The sequence below is a fragment of the Amblyraja radiata genome, chromosome 1 (assembly GCF_010909765.2).
Source record: "Amblyraja radiata isolate CabotCenter1 chromosome 1, sAmbRad1.1.pri, whole genome shotgun sequence".
Classification (NCBI taxonomy): domain Eukaryota; kingdom Metazoa; phylum Chordata; class Chondrichthyes; order Rajiformes; family Rajidae; genus Amblyraja; species Amblyraja radiata.
The window spans coordinates 169390368-169412398 of record NC_045956.1 but is presented as its reverse complement, the minus strand read 5'-3'; the positions used below and the strand labels follow the sequence as shown (position 1 = coordinate 169412398).

The window sequence follows — 22031 nt, the reverse complement described above, 5'->3', positions numbered from 1 at the left end:
CAACCAAAGGGGCATAGAATGGGACTAATTAGGAATGTGAGAACAGGAGGTTGGCATGCAGCCCTTGAGCCTGCCCCGTCACTCTCTGAAATTATGCTTGAGCTCTGATCGAACTCCTCATATCTGTCTCTTTCCTACGTCCCTTGATTCCTTGTGTAGGCAAAAAAAATCTATCAATGTCAGATTTAAAATGAACAAACGACTCGGCATCGGAAGAGACTAAACAAATTTCTACCAGTTCCTCGAAGAGAAGCATTTCCTAACTTCACTCTTTAAAGGCGTAATGCTAAATTTTAGGTTATGCCCCCCCCCCCCACCCCCCAAGAACTGGATTTCCCAATCAGCAGAAATAGTTTATCACTATCGGATCTGCTTAACAGTGTGAAAGCATCGATCAAACCCTGGTATAAATTCCTGGGAAGACCATCTTAGTACAGGTGTCAAGGTGTTATGGGGAGAAGGCAGGAGAATGGGGTTAAGAGGGAAAGATAGATCAGCCATGATTGAACGGGATACTGATTGTGGATGATCAGCCATGATCATATTGAATGGCGGTGCTGGCTCGAAGGTCCGAATGGCCTACTCCTGCCCCTTTTGTCTATGTTTCTATGTTGACTTGATGGGCCAAATGACCTAATTCTGCTCCTATCACATATGAAATGAAGAGTTTTTCTGCAACCTTTCTGTGTAATTTAAAACATGCTTATAACTGGAATTTGTCCTGATTTAACAGGAGCTGGAGGAACCAATATCCCCAAGAAAAATCCCAATTTTTTTACTGACTGCATTAAAATGTGTGTCCGCTTAAAATGTAACTGGTTGATTATGACTGCAACTACTATGCCTTTGCTGCTGGGAACTGAGTCTCAGCCTCCCTATCAGTATAAAAGGCTGCCATAGAGTTGGGGGGGGACACACAGGAGAAACATAGAGCTCATGGCTTTTGGATGTTTGCCCACTGGCCCATCTGTGATCATTGGCGCAGATCGGGCACTGCATTGTGAGCGGCACTAAGGCACTGCCAGGCATGGACTCGTGACTCCCTGGAGAGTACGGAATGTACCTGTGCTGTGTGTAGCTGCGCTAAGAACACAGAGATCCAGCCCTAGTTAGTGTGTGAATAATGCAGAGGGCACAGGGTGGACACCAGTCAACCACAACTCAATGGCCCGCAGGGGGACCCTTTAATTCAGATCACCTTGCTGACTAGCTGCAGGGCTTCTCTGGGAGTTAAAAAACAAAGGTCATGACGTGTAATATTGCTCCAACTTCTGTCAATAAAGCAGATATTGAGGTCAATGGACAAATCTCATGTATCTTGGTGATATGATTACATTTTGGAATGACAAGCATCTGCTTCATGGAGATGAAGACACTGGGACAGGTGCATGGATAGGAACGGTTAAGAGGGAAAGGGGTTGGACAGGCTAGATGCAGGAAGATTGTTCCCGATGTTGGGGAAGTCCAGGACAAGGGGTCACACAGAGAGTGGTGAATCTCTGGAACTCTCTGCCACAGAAGGTGGTTGAGGCCGGTTCATTGGCTATATTTAAGAGGGAGTTAGATGTGGCCCTTGTGGCTAAAGGGATCAGGGGGTATGGAGAGAAGGCAGGTACAGGATACCGAGTTGGATGATCAGCCATGATCATATTGAATGGCGGTGCAGGCTCGAAGGGCCGAATGGCCTACTCCTGCACCTATTTTCTATGATTCTACGATTCTATGAAATGGGGCCAAATTCAGGCAGGTGGGACTATCTTGATGGGGTCTTGGTCGGTGTGAGCATAGGGCCTGTTCCCATGCTGTATGACTATGAATGGAGCCAGGACCAGTTTCACCACGAATGGGAACTACACAGCGAATTGCCACGATCACATTAAAACATACATAAAATGGCTTTTATGCACGAGTTGTGCTTTAAAAAATGAGTGCAAAACAAGTTTAATTTCTAAGCTTTGGAATCCGAGGGTTCAGCCAAACAGTTCATTCAAAGATGGGCTACATGGTCTCATTCCGTACTGTAAGACAGCTGTAAAGAGTCCACTACATTGCATTCCTTGACAGTCAATACCTGTTCATATACAGAGTATTTGACATGATTAACTTTGGTATATCTATTCACCGATGCAGAAGACTGGAACACCATTGCACTGCGCTGCACGTGCCTCTGTTCTGGGCTTTAGACTTCTCATCAGATTCATCACGTTCCAAATATCTCTCCTGAGTTTCAGTTTAAATTGGCGGCAAAATAAAATGGGTGACATTTCCAACGACTATTTTTTCTTCGCAGTTCCTGACAAACAATTTTACTTCTATTTTTGCTGCATGTGATCTGAGCTTATCACCTAACGGTCATTACCCACTAGAAATAACGTCGGCTGAAAAGTGTGTGATCAGCTTTTCGATGGGCATTGTTATTCACGAGACACCACAGCTCAGCAATTCTCACACATATCCTTCTAGACACAGATACATAGAATGTACAGCAGTTAATTCCGGACAAAATGGCAAAAAACAAGTACAGAGCAACATTATGTATTTACGCTGAGGATTTACTGTAAAAGTAGACATTGTCTGCCATTGAAAAAGTGTTTTCACCAAATGCCTTTTGTTTATTGCCATATTTCAATTACTTCCTTGGGAGTGGGGTACAAGTGATTGGTACAACCACACTTCTCCGTGAAAAGGTATATGTCAACCCAGCACTGGCTTGGCCATAAGGCTGGGTTGCATCCAGTGCCAACCTTGAAGGTAGCCAAGAGGAAGGTCTTCTGGGTCAGTAGTCTCTGACTTATATTAGCATCAGTTACACTGGCATCAGATATACTGGCATTTATTATTGTATCATAATAAATACGGCAAGATACTCCTGCCCACTTGTAACTAATTCTCTGTCAACGGCAACCTTGCTGGATCAAGTTGGTAAAGGTACCTTGTGGTACGGACACCAGTGAATAAGATGCTTGGGTTCCTAATTGTTGAATAGAATGCACCAATGGATGGGGTATAATTTGAATGTTTAAAAACAAATCTAATGTAGTACAGAACACAACTAAGGAAACTTTGGTATAAACTAAAGTGCTAAAGATATTTCCACGTGCTGCATAACAGAGGGAGTGCCTGAAGCAAATAGAAATGTGCTTACTTCTGCCAACGCAGCCTATTTCTTTCCTTGTGCTTAGCTTATTAATAGACCAATTGTCAACGTTTTGAGGCAATGAAGAAGTATAGTTGGGCACAGAATATTTACTGAATCTATGTAGGAACCTCAGATGCTGGTTTACACTGAAGGTAGACACAAACTGCTGGAGTAATTCAGCGGGACAGGCAGCATCTCTGGAGAGAAGAAATGGGTGATGTTTCGGGTCGAGAGCCCTCTTCAGACTGAGTCAGGAGAGAGAGAAACTAGAGATATGGAAGGGTACAAAGAGCATGTAAGGTGTGAGAAGGACAGATCAAAGCAGACGATGATCAGGGAAATGTACGATGGTTAATTGATGGCTGAGGGGGAAGGTGACAACATAGAAACATAGAAAATAGGTGCAGGAGTAGGCCATTCGGCCTTTCGAGCCTGCACCGCCATTCAATATGATCATGGCTGATAATATTGCCAACGAGACCCGCTGAATTACTCCAGCATGCCGCATCCATGATCCCTCCGTTCCTTAGCTATCCATGTGCCGAGATGTAACACAATGTAACACAATTAGATTTACTAGAATGTTGCCTGGGTTTCAGCAACTAAGTTACAGAGAAAGGTTGAACAAGTTAGGGCTTTATTCTTTGGAGTGCAGAAGGTTAAGGGGGAACTTGATAGAGGTTTTTAAAATGATGAGAGGGATAGACAGAGTTGACGTGGAAAAGCTTTTCCCACTGAGAGTAGGGAAGATTCAAACAAGGGGACATGACTTGAGAATTAAGGGACTGAAGTTTAGGGGTAACATGAGGGGGAACTTCTTTACTCAGAGAGTGGTAGCTGTGTGGAATGAGCTTCCAGTGAAGGTGGTGGAGGCAGGTTCGTTTTTATCATTTAAAAATAAATTGGATAGTTATATGGATGGGAAAGGAATGGAGGGTTATGGTCTGAGCGCAGGTATATGGGACTAGGGGAGATTATGTGTTCGGCACGGACTAGAAGGGTCGAGATGGCCTGTTTCCGTGCTGTAATTGTTATATGGTTATATGGTTATAACTGTTTTTTGAAATACCACTTCGACCAAATCTGCCTGGGAATTCAGTCTGTGCACCAGGGTGTCCATGCCCATTCCTGATGTGTTAGTACAACTTAAATTGTATTTCTCCACCCACCCCCCCCCCCCCCCCCCCCCCCTCCCCACCCCCAACCTCCAGCAGGTTTGGTCAAGATTCAATCAAATGAAACAACTGCTAAGAAAACATGAAGCTCCAAATTAATTTGCAAATTGGTTGCAAGCACTGCTTGTACATTTAATGTATTTTCAATTGCACAATGTTGTGGAAGTTAAAAGACCTCCGTAATTTGGTGACGCATAAAATGAACAATTAAACAGCTCTGTAAGGGAGATGCGTGGTAAATAATAAATTGCATTGTCTAATTGTACACTAAGTATTTAGAAACTGTAATCTTAGGAAGAATAATGTCTACCTTTACACACAGCACGGGCACACATATTTACATAGAACTATACACATTCTACCCAACATGTACCAACAAACAAATTAATGGATACTTCCTCGTTCAACTGGTGTTATAACAAGTAAATTACCAGTAATTCTCTGAAGGCTGATGCGAGGGGGAAATCTCTCAAATTGACAGAAATAGAAGTGACAACTTTTCCCCTGGTTGGTACAGTAATATTGACGAAGATGTGAATTATTGAACTACTATCCATTTCTTCATTTATTCCTTCCCTGTCACCTCTTCAGTACAGGAAGATGCACAAAGGGCCAAATGCTCGCCCTCTGTGTTGTTTGAATTTTATTAATCTTCATTTAATAATACAGGATTTTTCTTAATCATACACCCGGAGTATCAACCCTCCTTTATCACCGCAGATTCTTGAGGTCAGTGAAGGGGAAGAATCAGACAAAATTGCCAAGGCAGCCAGGTTTGAGGAATCTTATTTGTTTGCAAAATGACTCCATTTGCATTTCCACACTCTAAAATAGTGGAGCAGAGTCCATTTGCCACTAAAGGACATCACACATTGCTTAGGTCCTTGAAACATCAGTTGCATTCCCTTCTTGCTAAGCAAGCAATCGGACATGCCATTGCATCAGTTCTTTGAGTGCATTTACTTCTAGTGTGAGAGAAACAATGATAAAGAACAAATAATGATAGACACTATTTTGCTGTGCAGATGTGGAAAGCAAAATGTAGAATGGAATGAGCATTCGCTACAGCAATAAGTAAATGATATTACCAGTGGGCTCTCTTTTACAGTGTATGGTTCTATCTTGTCCTAACTAGAATTGTACACGATAAATGTGGGCCAATCCAATAAAAATTATTGTCATGACCTTCACTCACATCATATGTTAGGATTTAATAAGGGTTAGGCATATTTTCGCTGAAAAGACATTTGGAGATGGCGCCTCGAGATTATGAAAGGGATTGAAGTTTGCCTGTTGAAAATGGAGTTCAAATCTCAAGGGTAGAGGTTGGATTTGGGCAAGGATTACAGGGCTTGTTTATTCAGCAAAGTACAACTTGTACAACATGCTCACCATGTTATAGGAAAGATGTTGTCAAGCTGGAAAGGGTGCACAGAAGATTTGCGAGGATGTTGCCAGGGCTCGAGGGCCTGAGCTATAGGGAAAGGTTGAGCAGACTAGGCAGGAGGATGAGGGGTGATCTTATAGAGGTGTACAAAACCATGAGAGGAATAGATCGGGCAGACGCACAGAGTCTCTTGCCCAGAGTAGGGAAATTGAGAATCAGAGGACATAAGTTTAAGGTAAGCGAGAAGGATTTAATAGGAACCTGAGGGGCAGTTATTTTACACAGGGGTTGGTGGGTGTATGGAACAAGATGCTGGAGGAGGTAGTTGAGGCAGGTACTATCATAACATTTGGAGAAATTTGGAATAGGATAGGTTTAGAGGGTTATGGGCCAAACGCAGGCAAGTGGGACTAGTGTAGATGGGGCATGTTGGCTGGCGTGGGCAAATTGGGCCGAAGGGCCCGATTCCAGGCTGTGACTCTATAACATGTTTTCAAAGGAGGTTGTTGGAATGAACATTCACTACAGCAGGGTTCAAGACCCAATTGGATGTCTTTGTAGAAACAAAAGAGATTAAGGAATACCAATGAATATATAATTTATTTGCAGGACTATTCCTTGTATCTTGATATGTGATGTCTCTGTTATTCTAACATAAACTGAAGGTTGCTACAGATAGTTAAGGTGTTCCAGTGATTCACAGAGAATGTGGTCATGATGGAAGATTTCCCTGACAATTAACTTGTTCCTTTCTTTCTCTGATCGTGAGCCCCTAATACTCGTTCCACCTTGAAAATTAAATCAGGGCTGGCTTCAATAAGGTGGACTGATTATATAGCTCTTAGACGTTGTTCTCGTTTTCAGAACTGCAAGCTCCAAACTGATAATTCTATCCATTTAAGGTTTTATCCATCAGTAAAAAACATTATTAAAAAAGGTACACATAAAAGCTGGAGAAACTCAGCGGGTGCAGCAGCATCTATGGAGCGAAGGAAATAGGCAACGTTTCGGCCCGAAACGTTGCCTATTTCCTTCGCTCCATAGATGCTGCTGCACCCGCTGAGTTTCTCCAGCTTTTTTGTGTACCTTCGATTTTCCAGTATCTGCATTTCTTTCTTAAACACTTATTTAAAAAAGGTGGCAGGAACAGGGAGGAGGTGCGGGGTGAGGAAGAGGGGTTGTCAAGGAGGGTGAGAGGACAATTTAGAAATATGGAGCAATATTGCATCCAGGATCTTCATGGGGGGCTACTGGACCAGAAGGGTGGGAGGGAAGCTTCAAGGTAACCAAATATAATTTCAACAGGAAATGCTGGAACTATTCAGCAAGTCAGGCAGCATCTGTGAAGAGGGAAACCGAGTTAATGTTTCAGTTTGATGGCCCTTCATCAGCACTGGAAGCCGTTAGATTGTATATGCAAGGGGAAAGGACACAGTGGCGCATCGGTACAGTTGCTGCCTTGCAGTGCCAGCAATCCGGGTTCAATCCCGACTATGGGTGCTGTCTGTATAGTGTTTGTATGTTCTCCCCATGACCACGTGGGTTTTCTCCGGGTGCTCCGGTTTTCTCCCACATTCTAAAAACATACAGGTTTGTAGGTTAATTGGCTTCTGTAAATTGTCCCTAGTGTGTAGGATAGTACTCGTGTATGGGGCAATGATTAGTTGGCACGGACCTGGTGGGCTGAAGGGCCTGTTTACGCACTGTATATATAACGTCAAAATAAAAGGAAGTGTAGGGGGAGTGTATGGAAAGAGCAAGAGGGAAAGTTTGTGGCAGGGAAGTATGGAGACTTTTTTACCCAGAGAATTGTGAATCTCTCAAATTCTCTGCCACAGAATGTAATGGAGGCCAATTCACTGGATGTTTTCAAGAGAGAGTTAGATAGAGCTCTTAGGGCTAACGGAATCAAGGGATATGGGGAAAAAGCAGGAACGGGATACTGATTTTGGATGATCATATTGAATGGCGATGCTGGCTCGAAAGGCCGAATGACCTAACCCTGCACCTCTGTTCTATGTTTCTATGACTCACAGATAATCATACTGCCAAACCTTACTGCATTCTTGGCTTTAATTTCAGACATGCAGTATTTTGTTCGGCTGCAGTCAGCTACCTGAAGCTCAGGGCAGTGATCTCTGTACGTATGATTTGGCTGGGAGTACAGCGCCTTGCATCGACCACATTGCACGCACTGGGAAACAGCTCACCCAAACCCTCTCTGCAAGAGGACACAAAGTGCCGGAGTAGCCCAGCGGGTCAGGCGGCATCTGAGGAGAACATGGATTGGTGACGATTTGGGTCGGAACCTTTCTTCAGACTCTCCCTGAAATGTTACCCTTCTCAATTCACTCCCTTAAAAACGCCCTTCTCACCTCTCTGTAAGACTTAGTGCTGGAGGGACGGACACAGGGTGAATATTCTATCTTACATTTGGGAAGGGAGAGGGGTGGTAGAAGGGGGGTCATTTTGTCCTCATTCAATTTTAAAAGGAAAAGGATCATATTTTGTGCTGTGCAAACACACATTTGAAAATCAGACCATATTTGAAGTGGCACTACATGAAAATGAGGAGATGAATTGAACACTGAAGATAGATACGAAATGCTGGAGTAACTAAGCGGGAGAGGCAGCATCTCTGGAGAGAAGGAATGGGTGACGTTTTGGGTCGAGACCCTTCCTTCTTACTCCAGCATTTTGTGTCTATCTTCGGTGTAAACCAGCATTCCCAGTTCCTTCCGACACAGATGAATTGAACAGGCGAGGAGCTTTAGAGAAGCCATGTAAGCCATGTTCCCATTCGCACATTAGTGTCACAGCCCCTTTGCAGGGATTATATCTCCGTGGATTCGATGCGTTCCAGCCGAGAAGGTGTCCATTGCTTGATGTCGTCGGCGGTGGGGGAGCTGCCCTTTGACGAGTTGATCTCGTCAAGTTTGCTCTCCAGGGTCTGGTTTTTCTGGTACATCTCCACATAGTTCAGCTGCAGCTGCTTCTGGTACTTGATGACTTTCTCCTTCTCCTCCTGCCAGGTCTGCCTCTCCTCCTCGAAGTGGGAGTGCTGCTGTTCATGCTGCTGCCTCTCCAGCCGTAGCTCCCCCTGCAGCCGCTCCACCTGCTTCTTCAACGCCCTCGCCGCATCCTCGCTCTGCCGTTGCATCTTGGCCTCGTCGCTCTCGCAGGCCAGCCCGTCCTGCTGCTGCTGCTGCTGCTGCTGCTGCTGCTGCTCCTCTCCCTCCTCCTCCTCCTCCTCTGCCGTCGGCGTTCCCGCCTCCTTGCCGCACCTCCCGGCCTGCTGACCTGTGCCAGCCAGAGCCTGCTTCAGGCCTGCGATCTCTGCTTCGTTCTGGCCCAGCTTGTCCCTCAGCAGCTGGGCCTCGCTGGCCTTCCTCTGCAGCTCGTTCTGGCACACCTCCAGCTCGATGCCCTTGGCGTTGAAGGAGTCCTTCAGCGCCAGGACCTGCTCCTCCTTGGCCCGCAGCGCCGAGGATGCTTCCTTCAGCTGAGTCCTTAACGCCACCATCTCGTTCAGCTTCTGAGCCACGTCGGCTTGAGAATCCTTCATCTGCTGCTTCATGAGGGAGATCTCGCCCGCCTTCTGACATACCTGAGGCAGACAGAGAGAGAGAGAGAGAGAGAGGGTGAATAATGGTCCAGCAAATATCACCATTGTAATCCCTTGTACTCCAACCAATGTCCCTATTGTAAAATTCCCACCCTGGTACTCCAACCAATCCCCCTTTACACTGACCAATGTCCCCATTGTAAAACTCCCACCCTTGTACTTCAACCAATGTCCCCAATGTAAAACACACACCCTTGTACTCCAACCAATGTCCCCATTGTAAAACTACCAGCCTTGTACTCCAACTATTGGACAATCGCAAGAGTCAAAGAGTTTAATTGTAATATGTACCGACATTATGCTCTGCATGGACATTGGGGCCTGTTCTTGGGCTGCACTGTACTATGTGCTATGAATGTGGGGAGAATGTAATGGGATTGGTATCAAAGGGTAGTTGATGGTCGGTGTGTCTTTTCAAAGGGCTTGTTTCCATGCTGAGTGAATCTTTGACTCTGCTACTCTTCCATTTCTAGCTTCCAGATCACATCCACAGTTTCCGCTACGTGACTGCTCCTAACACAGCCTTCAGCTACAACAAACGTTTTCTTTAACACTATCCACTGCTGTACCCTGTGAGGAGATGTTCTGAAAACCCAACCTCTTTAACAAACGATTTCACTGCCTGTCTAACATCCCTTTCTGCTACCAAATGCCTCTTCTACGCTATATCTCTAAACTAAACTAACCTTAGGGCAGCACGGTAGAGTTGCTGCCTTACAGCGCTTGCAACGCCAGAGACCCGGGTTTGGTTCGATCCTGACTACGGGTGCTGTCTGTAACGAGTTTGTATGTTCTCCCCGTGACCGTGTGGGCTTTCTCCAAGATCTTCGGTTCCCACCCACACTTCAAAGACGTACAGGTTTGTAGGTTAATTGGCCTGTTATAAGTGAAAATTGTCCGTAGTGTGTGCTATTGTGCGGCGGTCGCTGGTCGGTGCGGACTCGGTGGGCCGAAGGGCCTGTTTCCGCGCTGTATATCTAAACTAAACTAAAAAGAGTTGGCAAGTGATAGGCGGTTCCAGGTAAGGAACGGTTGATTTTGCAGAATGGGTCAGATGCGGGAGAAAGTTGAAGATGATAACCAAGGATGGCGGTGATACAGAGATTACAAAAGGGTGCACATGGTGGAATCTGACAAGAAAGGAAAATGGGGACTGAAATGTAGAAGCAAACAAGGGGATGGCGGGAAGAAGGAATGGGGGGAGGGGAAGCAAAATGTGGGTGTCGGGAATGGGGAGGGGTAGGTGATGAGCAGGTAGATAAGGGGCAAGGAATTGGGTAGAGAGGAACAGGGTGGCACGGTGGTGCAGCGGTAGAGTTGCTGCCTTACAGCACCAGAGATTTGGGTTCGATCCTGACCATGGGTGCTGTTTGTACGGAATTTGTACGTTCTCCCTCTGACTGTGTGTGTTTTCATCGGGTGCTCCGGTTTTCTCCCACATTCCAAAAACATATTGGTTTTGACTTTGGTAAAAAATTGTTAAATGGTCCCTAGCCTAGTAAGATAGTGCTGGTGTACAAGGATCACTGGTCGGTGCAGTCTTGGTGGGCCGAAGGGCCTGTTTCCGTGCTGTATCTCTAAACTAAACTAAACTGAACCAATGGAAGAATATGGGAGGTCACGTCTCACAAATCTGATTGATTTTTTTGAAGACATGACCAAAAAGGTTGACGATGGCAAAGCTAAAGATGTTGTGTACATGGACTTTAGTAAGGCGTTCGACAAGTTGCCGCATGGCAGGCTGCTCTGGAAGGTTTGATCTCATGGGATCCATGGAGAGATAGCTGAATGGATAGAAAATTGGCTCAATAGAAGGAAGCAGAGGGTGATGGTGGAAGGTTGCTTCTCAGAATGGAGGCTTGTGACTAGTGGTGTGCCTCAGGGGTTGGTGCTGGGCCCATTATCATGTTCAGTTCTGGGCACCATGTTACAGGAAAGATATTGTCAAGCTTTAAAGTGTTCAGAAAAGATTTACGAGGATGTTGCCAGGACTAGAGGCTGTGTGCTATTGGGAGAGGTTGAGCAGGCTGGGTCTCTATTCCATGGATCGTAGGAGGATGAGGGGAGATCTTATAGAGGTGTACAAAATCATGAGAGGAATAGATCGGGTCGATGTACAGAGTCTTTTACCCAGAGTAGGGGAATCGAGGTCCAGAGGACAAAGGTTCAAGGTTAAGGGGGAAAGATTTAATAGGAATCCGGTGGGTGTATGGAACAAGCTGCCAGAGGAGGTAGTTGAGGCTGGGACTATCCCATCGTTTAAGAAACAGTTGGACAGGTACATGGATAGGACAGGTTTGGAGAGTTATGGACCAAGTGCAGGCAAGTGGGACGAGTGTAGCTGGGACATTGTTGGTCGGTGTGGGCGAGTTGGGCTGAAGGGTCTGTTTCCACACTGTATCACTCTATGACTATAACTCACTGGGTCAAGCAGCATCTGTGGAGACATAGGGTCTAGTGAACATTTTGGGTCAAGGCCTGTGATGTGTGGATGAGGCTTCTAATGTGTTAGAGAAGCCTTTGGAAGCAGAATGGAGCGTAATTATGAAAGGGAAGTGAGTAAACACTTGGAAAGGAAAATCTTGTGAGGCTGTGGAGAAAGAGTGGGCGAGGTGGGGAGGATTAATGAAAGAGCTCTGAATGGCTTCCTTCAATGCTGTAAGATTCTACGGCTCACCAATGAAAACAAACATTAAATAACATGCAAGAAAATTAACGTTATTTTCGCACCTCTGACTGACAAGGAAATGATGTCAGCATGTCAACGGTTCATTATGAAGTTAATCTGAGAAGCATTATATAGAACTATTCCTGTTACTGTGAATAAATGGAACAAAGTGCATGGCAGCTGGCACCTTCATTCTCTGGGAGTACTAACCACCTGGACTATACCTTCGACACCTAGTTTATTTTATAGAGTTTACACCGTGGAAACAGGCCTTTGGACCAACTTGCCCACACCAGCCATTATGTCCCATCTACACTATGCACACCTGTCTATATTTGGCCCATATATCTCTCTAAACCTGTCTTATCCTTGTACTAAACATTGCAATAGTCCCTGTCTCAACTACCTCCTCCTGCAACTAGCTCCATACACCAACCACCCTTTGTGTGAAAAGGTTACCCCTCAGGTTCATATGAAATCTTTCCCACCTCAGCTGAAATTCTCAAGTTTAGTTTAGTTTAGTTTAGTGGGAACCTGAACCGTTCCCGAGTCACGTCTGCTCCACCAAATGTTTACTAACACTTACCTGTTAACACGGAACGCAACAATAGAGGCCATTCAGCCCCAGGAATCTGTTTGTAAGTCCCTTTAGTTTAGTTTAGAAATACAGCGAGGAAACAGGCCCTTCGTCAACCACGTCAGCGCCGACCAGCGATCACCCCGCACGCTAACACTATCCTACACACCAGCGACAATTTACAACCTTTCCCATGGCCAATTAACCTACAAACCTGTACGTCTTTGGAATGTGGGAAGAAACATGAGCACCCGGGGAAAACCCACGGGGTCACGGGAAGAAGAACGTACACACTCCGTACAGACAGCACCTGTAGCCAGGATCGAACCCGAGTCTCCGGTGCTGTAAGGCAGCAACTCAGCCGCTGAGCCATCGTGCCGCCCCTACATGCAACGTCTGCAGCCATTCTAAACACCCGTGTTAGAAAACATCCAACAATTTTGGATCTTAAATTACTAAACTGCAATCCAGTATAAAAATGTTGTTTGTGAACTATTTTTCCCATAGTCTTCCTCATGCTCCTCTTTCATGGTATTGATTTCTGGGTCCATTTTCTCTGATACCTTTTCCAATTATCTTTCTTCATGCTCGAGCTAAGAGAGTGTTACATTGATTTTCTTTTCTCCAGGTATCAGGAGTTGGCAGGTGGATAACCTCAGAGATCGATGGCCGATAGCCCAACAAGTCCATACCACCAAAATAATAGAATTAGGCCATTCGGTCCATCGAGTCTACTCCACCATTTGATCATGGCTGATCTCTTTTTCCCTTCTCACCCGCATTCTCCTGCCTTCTCCCCGTAACCTTTGACACCCTTACAAACCTTACAAATCAAGAACCTGTCAATCTCCACTTTAAAAATACCCAATGACTTGGCCTCCACAGATTCACCACCCACTGGCTAAAGAAACTCCTCCTCATCACCATTCTAAGGGTACGGCCTTTTATTCTGAGGCTGTGCTGTCTCGTCCTAGACTTTCCCACTACTGGAAACATCCTTTCGCCAACTACTTTATCCAGGCCTTTCATTATACGATAAGTTTCAATGATATCCCCTCCTTCAGAACTCCGTAGCCGCATTGAGGCCGTACACAGTGTCTCGACGTCGTACGCAGCGTCTTAACGGCGTACGCCTAGCGCGTGGCGTTGTGCGATGACGTCACCGCCCGGCGTGCCGTTGCGTCATGACGTCACCGCCCGACGTCCAAATTCAGTCGGCCCGCCTCCTGCCCAGCTGATTGGTGAGTATGATGTCGGGACCAGCCCCGCACAACTCCATACGCCTCCGCGGTCTGAAGTGGGACCGGCCCCGCGAGGCCGTACGCCTCAAGCCACCACGTTTGGTCGCGCTAGACGCATGCAATCGCATGCTGGTGGGACAGGCCCTTAACAGGTCCCGCGACGGGGCAGCCTGATTTTCAGTCATGGTGCTGAGTTAGAGCAGATTGCCCAATGTCCATGGACTTTCCTCTGGAACCAGCTGCCGATTGGCATTAACTACCTGCTACACTTGCCCATGTTATGCACCATGTACCACATGAGAGAGGAAACCCATTCTGAGGAAGCCGGAAGGAAAAAAAAAGATATCCCTGGACAAGCGGTGGAGGAGATTCCTGGTCTGACTCTGGCGCACTGACAGGAATGAACAGGTCCAGCAAGCAGCAGTACAGATATTATTCCCTGGCTTTTGTAACTCAGGTGGCCATCAGCTCAACCTGCCGCCTTCTTAACAGTTAGTTGTTCCTTTGTCATTCTTTGAACTTCCTAACAGGCTTGGCATCAGTTACAGCAACAGTGAACAGTTACAGCAACAAGGACACTCCCAGCTACGAATCACATGCAAAAATGGAAGGTGTTTAGCTGCTCCCTTATCACATCCTCGGGGAAATAGAGTGCCTTACACACAACAGAGTACCACATGCAATCTGTGCTGTTCCATGGACATACAATGGGAGTGCCCTGCTATACCAGCTCCATGCTGGATGAATAAAACTACCTTTGAATGCACAAGGGTTTTTATGCAGATCAAAGCACAAGGTGGTGCAGCAGTAGATATTCCACCTGTCAGCGCCATAGACATGGGTTCGCTCCTGACTACGGGTGCTGTCTGTATTGAGTTTGTACGTTCTCCCTGTGACCGCCTGGTGCAATTTCCTCCCACACTCCAAAGACGTACAGGTTTATAGAGTAATTGGCTTTGGTAAAATTGTAAATCCCCCCTAGTGTGTGGGATAGTGCTAGTGTACGGGATAATCGCTGGTCAGCACGGATTAGATGGGCCGAAGGGCATGTTGCATCTCTAAAGTAAAAGTCTAAACGAATAAACTCAGCGACAATTCCAGCCCATTGCGTTGTGCAGTATCCTTTTACTCACTCCGCCCTTCTCTTAGAAATCCACAAGTTTCACAAAACCACTGCTCTTAGTACGCTGACGTTACCCAAAGCTCACTGCAGCTGCAGGTTGAGTACCACTGTGACATTGAGGGAAAGTGCCACAGTTGAGAAAATTGGATGGGCACATTACTAACTTCCCAAGTAAGCACTGCAGCTTGGAGAGCCATGTACAGGGATGTGATTTGGCAAAACGACCCTATTTGGCAAAGCGTTGTGGGCAAAGCTTTCACATGGAGTGCGGTGGGGGTATGGAACGAGCTACCAGAGGAGGTAGTTGAGGTGGGTACTATGACAACATTTAAAAGTCATTTGGTAGACAAAAATGGTGAAGAAACTCAGTGGGTGAGGCAGCATCTATGGAGCGAAGGAATGGGTGATGTTTCGGGTTGAGACCCTTCTTCAGACTGATGTGGGGGGGGGGCGGGAAGAAGAAAGGAAGAGGTGGAGCGACTAGGCTGTGGGAGAGCTGGGAAGGGGAGGGGAAGGAGGGAGAAAACAAGGCCTACCTAAAATTGGAGGTCAATGTTCATACCGCTGGGGTGTAAACTGCCCAATCGAAATATGAGGTGCTGCTCCTCCAATTTGCGGTGGGACTCACTCTGGCCATGGAGGAGGCCCAGGACAGAAAGGTCATCGGGTTCAATTTGACCTCCAATAAAGAGCCCAAACCTTCTTCAGTGCCACCAAACTCACAATTCTCAGCCTGCTTGACTGCTAGGATCACGCAGCAGGTTTGATGAAGGCAATCGGAAGGGCTTCCGAGGGAAAATAATTTGCCAGGTTGCAGGGGGAGAGTTGAGTGCCGGTTCAGGACGGATTGTATATAAAATCATGAGAGGAATAGATCAGATAGGTGCACAGAGTTTCTTGCCCAGAGTAGGGGAATCGTGGACCAGAGGACATAGGTTCAAGGTGAAGGGGAAAAAATGTAATAGGAATCTGAGGGGTAACCTTTTCACACAAAGGGTGGTGGGTGTATGGAACAAGGTGCCAGAGGAGGTAGTTGAGGCAGGGACTATCCCAACGTTTAAGAAACAGTTTGACAGGTACAAGGATAGGACACGTTTGGAGGGATATGGACCAAACACAAGCAGGTGGGACTAGTGTAGCTGGGACATTGTTGGGCGGTGTGGGCCAAAGGGCCTGTTTCCACACTGTATCACTCCATGGCTGTATGATTGCTGCACAAGAAGCCAGCAATGGGCCGAACAGCCTCATCCCCTGCTGTAGTGGTTCCATGACTGGAGTGGGAGAACAAAGACCTGCTTGAACCTACTTTACTGCTCCCAGTCAAAAGGGTCAAGAGTGTTTTATTGTCATATAAAGGTTCACAATTGTCATTGCGAAGGTTCACCAGACTGATTCTGGGATGTCAGGACTTTCATATGAAGAAAGACTGGATAGACTCGGCTTGTACTCGCTAGAATTTAGAAGATTGAGGGGGGATCTTATAGAAACTTACAAAATTCTTAAGGGGTTGGACAGGCTAGATGCAGGAAGATTGTTCCCGATGTTGGGGAAGTCCAGAACAAGGGGTCACAGTTTAAGGATAAGGGGGAAATCCTTTAGGACCGAGATGAGAAAACCATTTTTCACAAAGAGAGTGGTGAATCTCTGGAATTCTCTGCCACAGAAGGTAGTCCAGTTCATTGGCTATATTTAAGAGGGAGTTAGATGTGGCCTTTGTGGCTAAAGGGATCAGGGGGTATGGAGAGAAGGCAGGTACAGGATACTGAGTTGGATGATCAGCCATGATCATATTGTATGGCGGTGCAGGCTCGAAGGGCCGAATGGCCTACTCCTGCACCTAGTTTCTATGTTTCTATGTTTCTATATGTCCCAAAACGTAACATTTAAATTCTTACTTGCAGCAGGACAGAATATGTAAAAATAGTACACTGTAAACATTGTAATAAATGGCAGTGCAACAGTTCCAGAGACAATGTCTCAAGACAAAGTCCGGAATGTGGGGAGAACAGGTTACAGAGAACATTAGTGGGGAATGGGACTGATCATAAGCAATAGGAGCAGAATTAGGCCATTCGGCCCATCAATTCAACTCCGCCGTTCAATCATGGTTGATCTGTCTTCTCCTCTCAACCCCATTCTCCTGCCTTCTCCCCATAACCTCTGACATCTGTACTAATCAAGAATCTATCTATCTCTGTCGTAAAAATATCCATTGACTTGGCCTCGACAGCCTTCTGTGGCAATTAATTCCACAGATTCACCACCCTCTGACTAAAGAAATTCCTCCTCATCTCCTTCCTAAAGGAACGTTTTTTAATTCTGAGGCTATGACTTCTGGCTCTAGACTCTCCCATTAGTGGAAACATCCTCTTCTCATCCACTCCTTTCACTAGTCGATTGCATAGGCTTGATGGACCAAAATGGCCTCCTCCTACATCATGGATGCCCATGAAACATAGTGACTGATAATCAATCCTCACCTCCCATTTGGTCTCCTCCAGTCTGGGAAGAAGCTCGGATTGCTCCTTTTTGAAAGTCAGGCATTTTTTCTCCAGCTCCTCCCGTTGTTGCAGCAGTTTTCCGACATCTTCCTGCAGCTTCTTCTTCTCCTGCTGCAGCTTGAAGATCTGGAGCTGCAGGGCCTGCTGAGCTCGCTGCGCCTTCTTCGACACCTGCTGCAGCTTGTTGGCGTAGCTCTGCTTCAGCTCCTCCATCTCCCGCTCCCACATCTTCTGCTTCTCCTCGAACACCTGCACAATGGCCGCCTCGCTCTTGTCCAGGCTCCTCCGCATCTGGATCACCTCCTGCTCCTTCTCCCACAGCCTGTCCTCCAGGTCGTGGATGATGTCCTCGTGGGAGGGCGAGTGGTAGGCCAGGTTCTCGTGCATGTGGTTCAGCTTGTTGAAGGAGGACACGCTTTTGCTGGACGACCGGCCGCTGTCAGAGGTGGAGATGCCGTTGTAGGCCAGCGCCCCCCTCTCCCCGTAAGTCGTTCCCAGGCGGTTGATGTGGCTGGTGGACGCGCTCATGGGCCCGACGTGCTGGTTGTATCCCGAGCCATACGTGGGGAGGCTGGTCAGTGAGTTGCGGCCAGAATCCGACATGCCGCCACTGTGGTTTATAGTCCTGCTGTGGCCAGCCTTGTCCATCGCCACTCTCCCTCCGGCAGGGCTGCTGCTGGTATTGTGGTGAGCATTAAGGCTTTTCCTGCTGTCCACTATCCCATTGCTGTGTGGTGGGCACAGGTTCTGCATGGAGTGAAAGTTCTTGGGAACAACGGGCTTGAAGGCTGAGGGTCTAATCAATGACTCGCCAGTCTGTGGGTGAAAAATAAAATATATTACTTTAAAACTGTTTTTTTTTTTAGTTTAGTTTAGAGATACAGCGCAGAAACGGGCCCTTCGGCCCACCAAGTCCACGCCGACCAGTCATCCCCACACACTAGCACTATCCTACATACTCTAGGGATAATTTACAATTATACCAAGCCAATTAACCTACAAACCTGTACGTCTTTGGAGTGTGGGAGGAAACCAGAGATCCCGGAGAAAACCCACGTAGGTCACGGGGAAGACGTACAAACACCGTACAGACAGCACCTTTTCATCGGGAGCCTGGGATCTCTCGCCGAGATCGCCAGTGGTGGAGCTCCATCCGGCGCGGCCTTGTTGGCTTCGGAAACCGCGGTCTCCGGTAAGGAAGCGGCCGCTCCAGGTGTCCCAAGCCGCTGAGAGGATTCTCCCAACTCGGAGGACCATCACCTGGCGGAACGGCCTAGAACATCGGGCCTCCGTAAAGGCAACTATGGAGGCCTCAATAGGCCCGACTATGGGTGGACATGGGATGGGGACTGGACTTTGTGCCTTCCCTCATAATGGGAACCGCTGTGGGGGGATGTTTTTATGTTTAAATTTCTTTATTAGTGTTATGTCTGTATTCTTTCTTTATGTGCTGCATTGGCAAGAAGCATTTCACTACACCTAGGTGTATGTGACCAATAAAATAACCTTTGAACCTTTGAACCCCTAGTCAGGATCTAATCCAGGTCTCTGGCGCTGTAAGGCAGCAACTCTACCGCTGTGCCACCGTGTGTAGAAAGGAACTGCAGGTTCTGGTTTATACCGAAGATAGACACAAAGTGCTGGAGTAACTGAGCGGGTCAGGCAGCACCTCTGGAGAAAAGGAATAGGTGATGTTTTGGGTCGGAACCCCTCTTCGGACCTTCTTCAGACTTACTTTATAAGTAGGCTGGATCCCTAAAACACAATACCACTATTTTTTTTTAAATAAAACACAAAATGCTGTAGATGCTGCAGGTCAGGCAGCAACTCTGGAGGACATGGATGGATGATGTTTTGGGTCGGGGCCCTTCTTCAGACTTCACACTGAAAAAGGTTCTGACCTGAAATATTGCCTATCCATGTCCTCCAGAGAAGTTGTCTGACCTGCTGAGGTACTCCAGCACTTTGTGTCTTTTTAAAAATAAACCAGATTCTGCAGTTCCTTGTATCTCCCACTAGGTTTAGTTCAGACTGCCTATTGATATCTGGTGCCGTTTTATGGCCTGACAAGCAATCTCAGCCAGAATAGGCAGAAATTCACTGCCCACCAGTGCCACCATGTTCCAGCCCAATGGTCATCGTGCTGGTGGTCTCCACTTCACATCTTTAGTTTTGTTTCAGGATACAGGGCTGCATGGTGGTGCAGCGGTAGAGTTGCTGCCTTACAGCGCTCACAGCGTCAGAGACCCCGGTTCGATCCCGACTAAGAGTGCTGTCTGTATGAAGTTTGTACATTCTCCCTGTGACCTGCGTTGATTTTCACCGAGATCTTCGGTTTCCTCCAAAGACGTAAAGGTTTGTAGGTTAATTGGCTTGGTATAAATGTAGAATTGTCCCGAGTGTTAATAGGATAGTGTTAATGTGTGGGTGATCGCTGGTCGGTACGGACTTGGTGGGTCGAAGGGCCCGTTTCCACACTGTATCTCAAATTTTCTTAAAGTGTGGATTCAGGCCCTTCGGCCCACCAAGTCCATGTCGACCAGATTTATAGAGACCTATTGACCTACAAAACCATATGTCTTTGAGGAAACTGGAGCACCCGGAGGATACCCACATGGTCACAGTAAGAACGTGCAAACTCCGCACGCAGAACAAACCCGGGTCTCTGGCACTGTGAGACTGCAGTACTACTAGCAGCGTCATTTAGCCACCCCACATTGTCTTACAGTAAGTAGGGGTGCAGAGATAAGGTGAGACCCAACTCTTGGCATTCTGCACTGCTCCATTTTCTGGACAGACTCTATTTGGATCTAAGGTTAACAGGCAGCTTAGTGTGGAGGGAGTGGATGGGAAAATGGGATAACAAAACAGTAATAACAAAACAGTCCTCCATGGCCAGAGCGAGCACCACCGTTAATTGGAGGAACAGCACCTCATATTCCGCTTGGGAAGTCTGCATCCTAGGGGCATGAACAATGAATTCTCCCAATTTTGTTAGCCCTTGCTGTCTCCTCCCCTTCCTATCTCTCCCTCAGCCCTCGGGCTCCTCCTCCTCCTTTTTCCTTTCCTCTCCCCGCCCCCCCACCCCCCATCAGTCTGAAGAAGGGTTTTGGCCCGAAACGTTGCCTATTTCCTTCGCTCCATAGATGCTGCTGCACCCGCTGAGTTTCTCCAGCATTTTTGTCTACCTTCGATTTTCCAGCATCTGCAGTTCCTTCTTAAACAGTAGTGTAAACTTGCAATGATTTGGGACGACAGATGGCACAATGGGCTAAGTGTTCGGCTGGCGACCGGAAAGGTGGCCGGTTCGAATCCCGCTTGGAGTGCATATTGTCGTTGTGTCCTTGGGCAAGACACTTCACCCACCTTTGCCTGTGTGTGAATGTGTGTGAATGATTGGTGGTGGTCGGAGGGGCCGTAGGCGCAGAATGGCAGCCACGCTTCCGTCAGTCTGCCCCAGGGCAGCTGTGGCTACAGAAGTAGCTTACCACCACCGAGTGTGACTGAGGAGTGAATGAATAATGCGATGTAAAGCGCCTTGAGTATTAGAAAGGCGCTATATAAATCCCATCCATTATTATTATTAATGATTCATCACCTTCCATTCCCTCATGTAATCCCAGAATATTTTTGAAGCAGTGAAATACTTCCACAGTGCAGCCGCTGCCTCAGTGTTGGACATTATTAGTTTGGAGATACAGCGTGGAAATAGGCCCTTCGGCCAACCGAGTCCGTGCGGGCCAACGATCACGTGTACACTAGTAACATGTTATCCTAGCATCACATCCGACAGTCGGGGCAATTTACAGAAGCCAATTAGCCTACAAACCTGCACGTCTTTGGAATATGTGAGGTAACCGGAGATAAGCCACGCGGTCACTGGGAGAACGTACAAACTCCATACGGACAGCATCCATGGTCAAGATCGAACCCGAGTCTCTGGCGCTGTGAGGCAGCAGTACTACTAGCAGCATCACGTAGCCAGCCCATTTTATATTTAGTAGGGGTGCAGAGATGAGGTGAAACCTAATTCTTGCAGCTCTACCACTGTGCTGCCCTCATGAGTGTAAACTAACACAATAATGTCCAGTGTTTAAGAAGGAACTGCAGATGCTGGAAAATCAAAGGTAGACAAAAGTGCTGGAGAAACTCAGCTGGTGCGGTAGCATCTTTGGAGCGAAGGAAATAGGCAACGTCTCGGGTCGAAACCCTTCTTCACACTCCACACTCCAAGTTTCTCCAGCACTTTTGTCTACCTGCAATAATATCCAGGTTATTTTTTGATGGAGGGATATAGATGGGGCAGAACACCAGGCCATCCCATTCTTTTTCTGAACCGTGGTGCGGCATTTCCCACCTCCACCCGAGAGGGAGCAACTTGGGTCCTTATCTCAACACCTCATCTGAGAGATGGCAGCGATCTCAGCAGGTTTTCACTGCTACTGGACCCAGAACTTACAGGAAAAATGACCTACTTTCCACGAAGCATTTAAATAAATAATTGGAAAGAGGAAATGGCTGCTTGGCCAAATACGTCAGCCTGTCGTTCGGGCATCAAAAGCAGACATCAGCCGGCACCTCAGAACAGCCCGGAA

At 47.0% G+C, this 22031-nt stretch overlaps 1 protein-coding gene across 2 annotated transcripts in view; it reads right to left on the bottom strand.

Moving 5' to 3' along the window:
- Positions 1–6832: 6832 nt before the first annotated feature.
- The window catches only part of lzts3 (leucine zipper tumor suppressor family member 3), a 176579-nt gene continuing 161380 nt past the window's right edge, over positions 6833–22031 (bottom strand). For both annotated transcript variants that reach the window (XM_033035182.1, XM_033035191.1), the window contains exons 3-4: positions 17416–18252; positions 6833–9308 (exon numbers count right to left, since the gene is read on the bottom strand). In XM_033035182.1, the coding sequence (XP_032891073.1) occupies positions 8535–9308; positions 17416–18252 (1611 nt within the window). In that variant the 3' untranslated portion in view covers positions 6833–8534. The remainder of the gene's footprint in view (positions 9309–17415; positions 18253–22031) is intronic.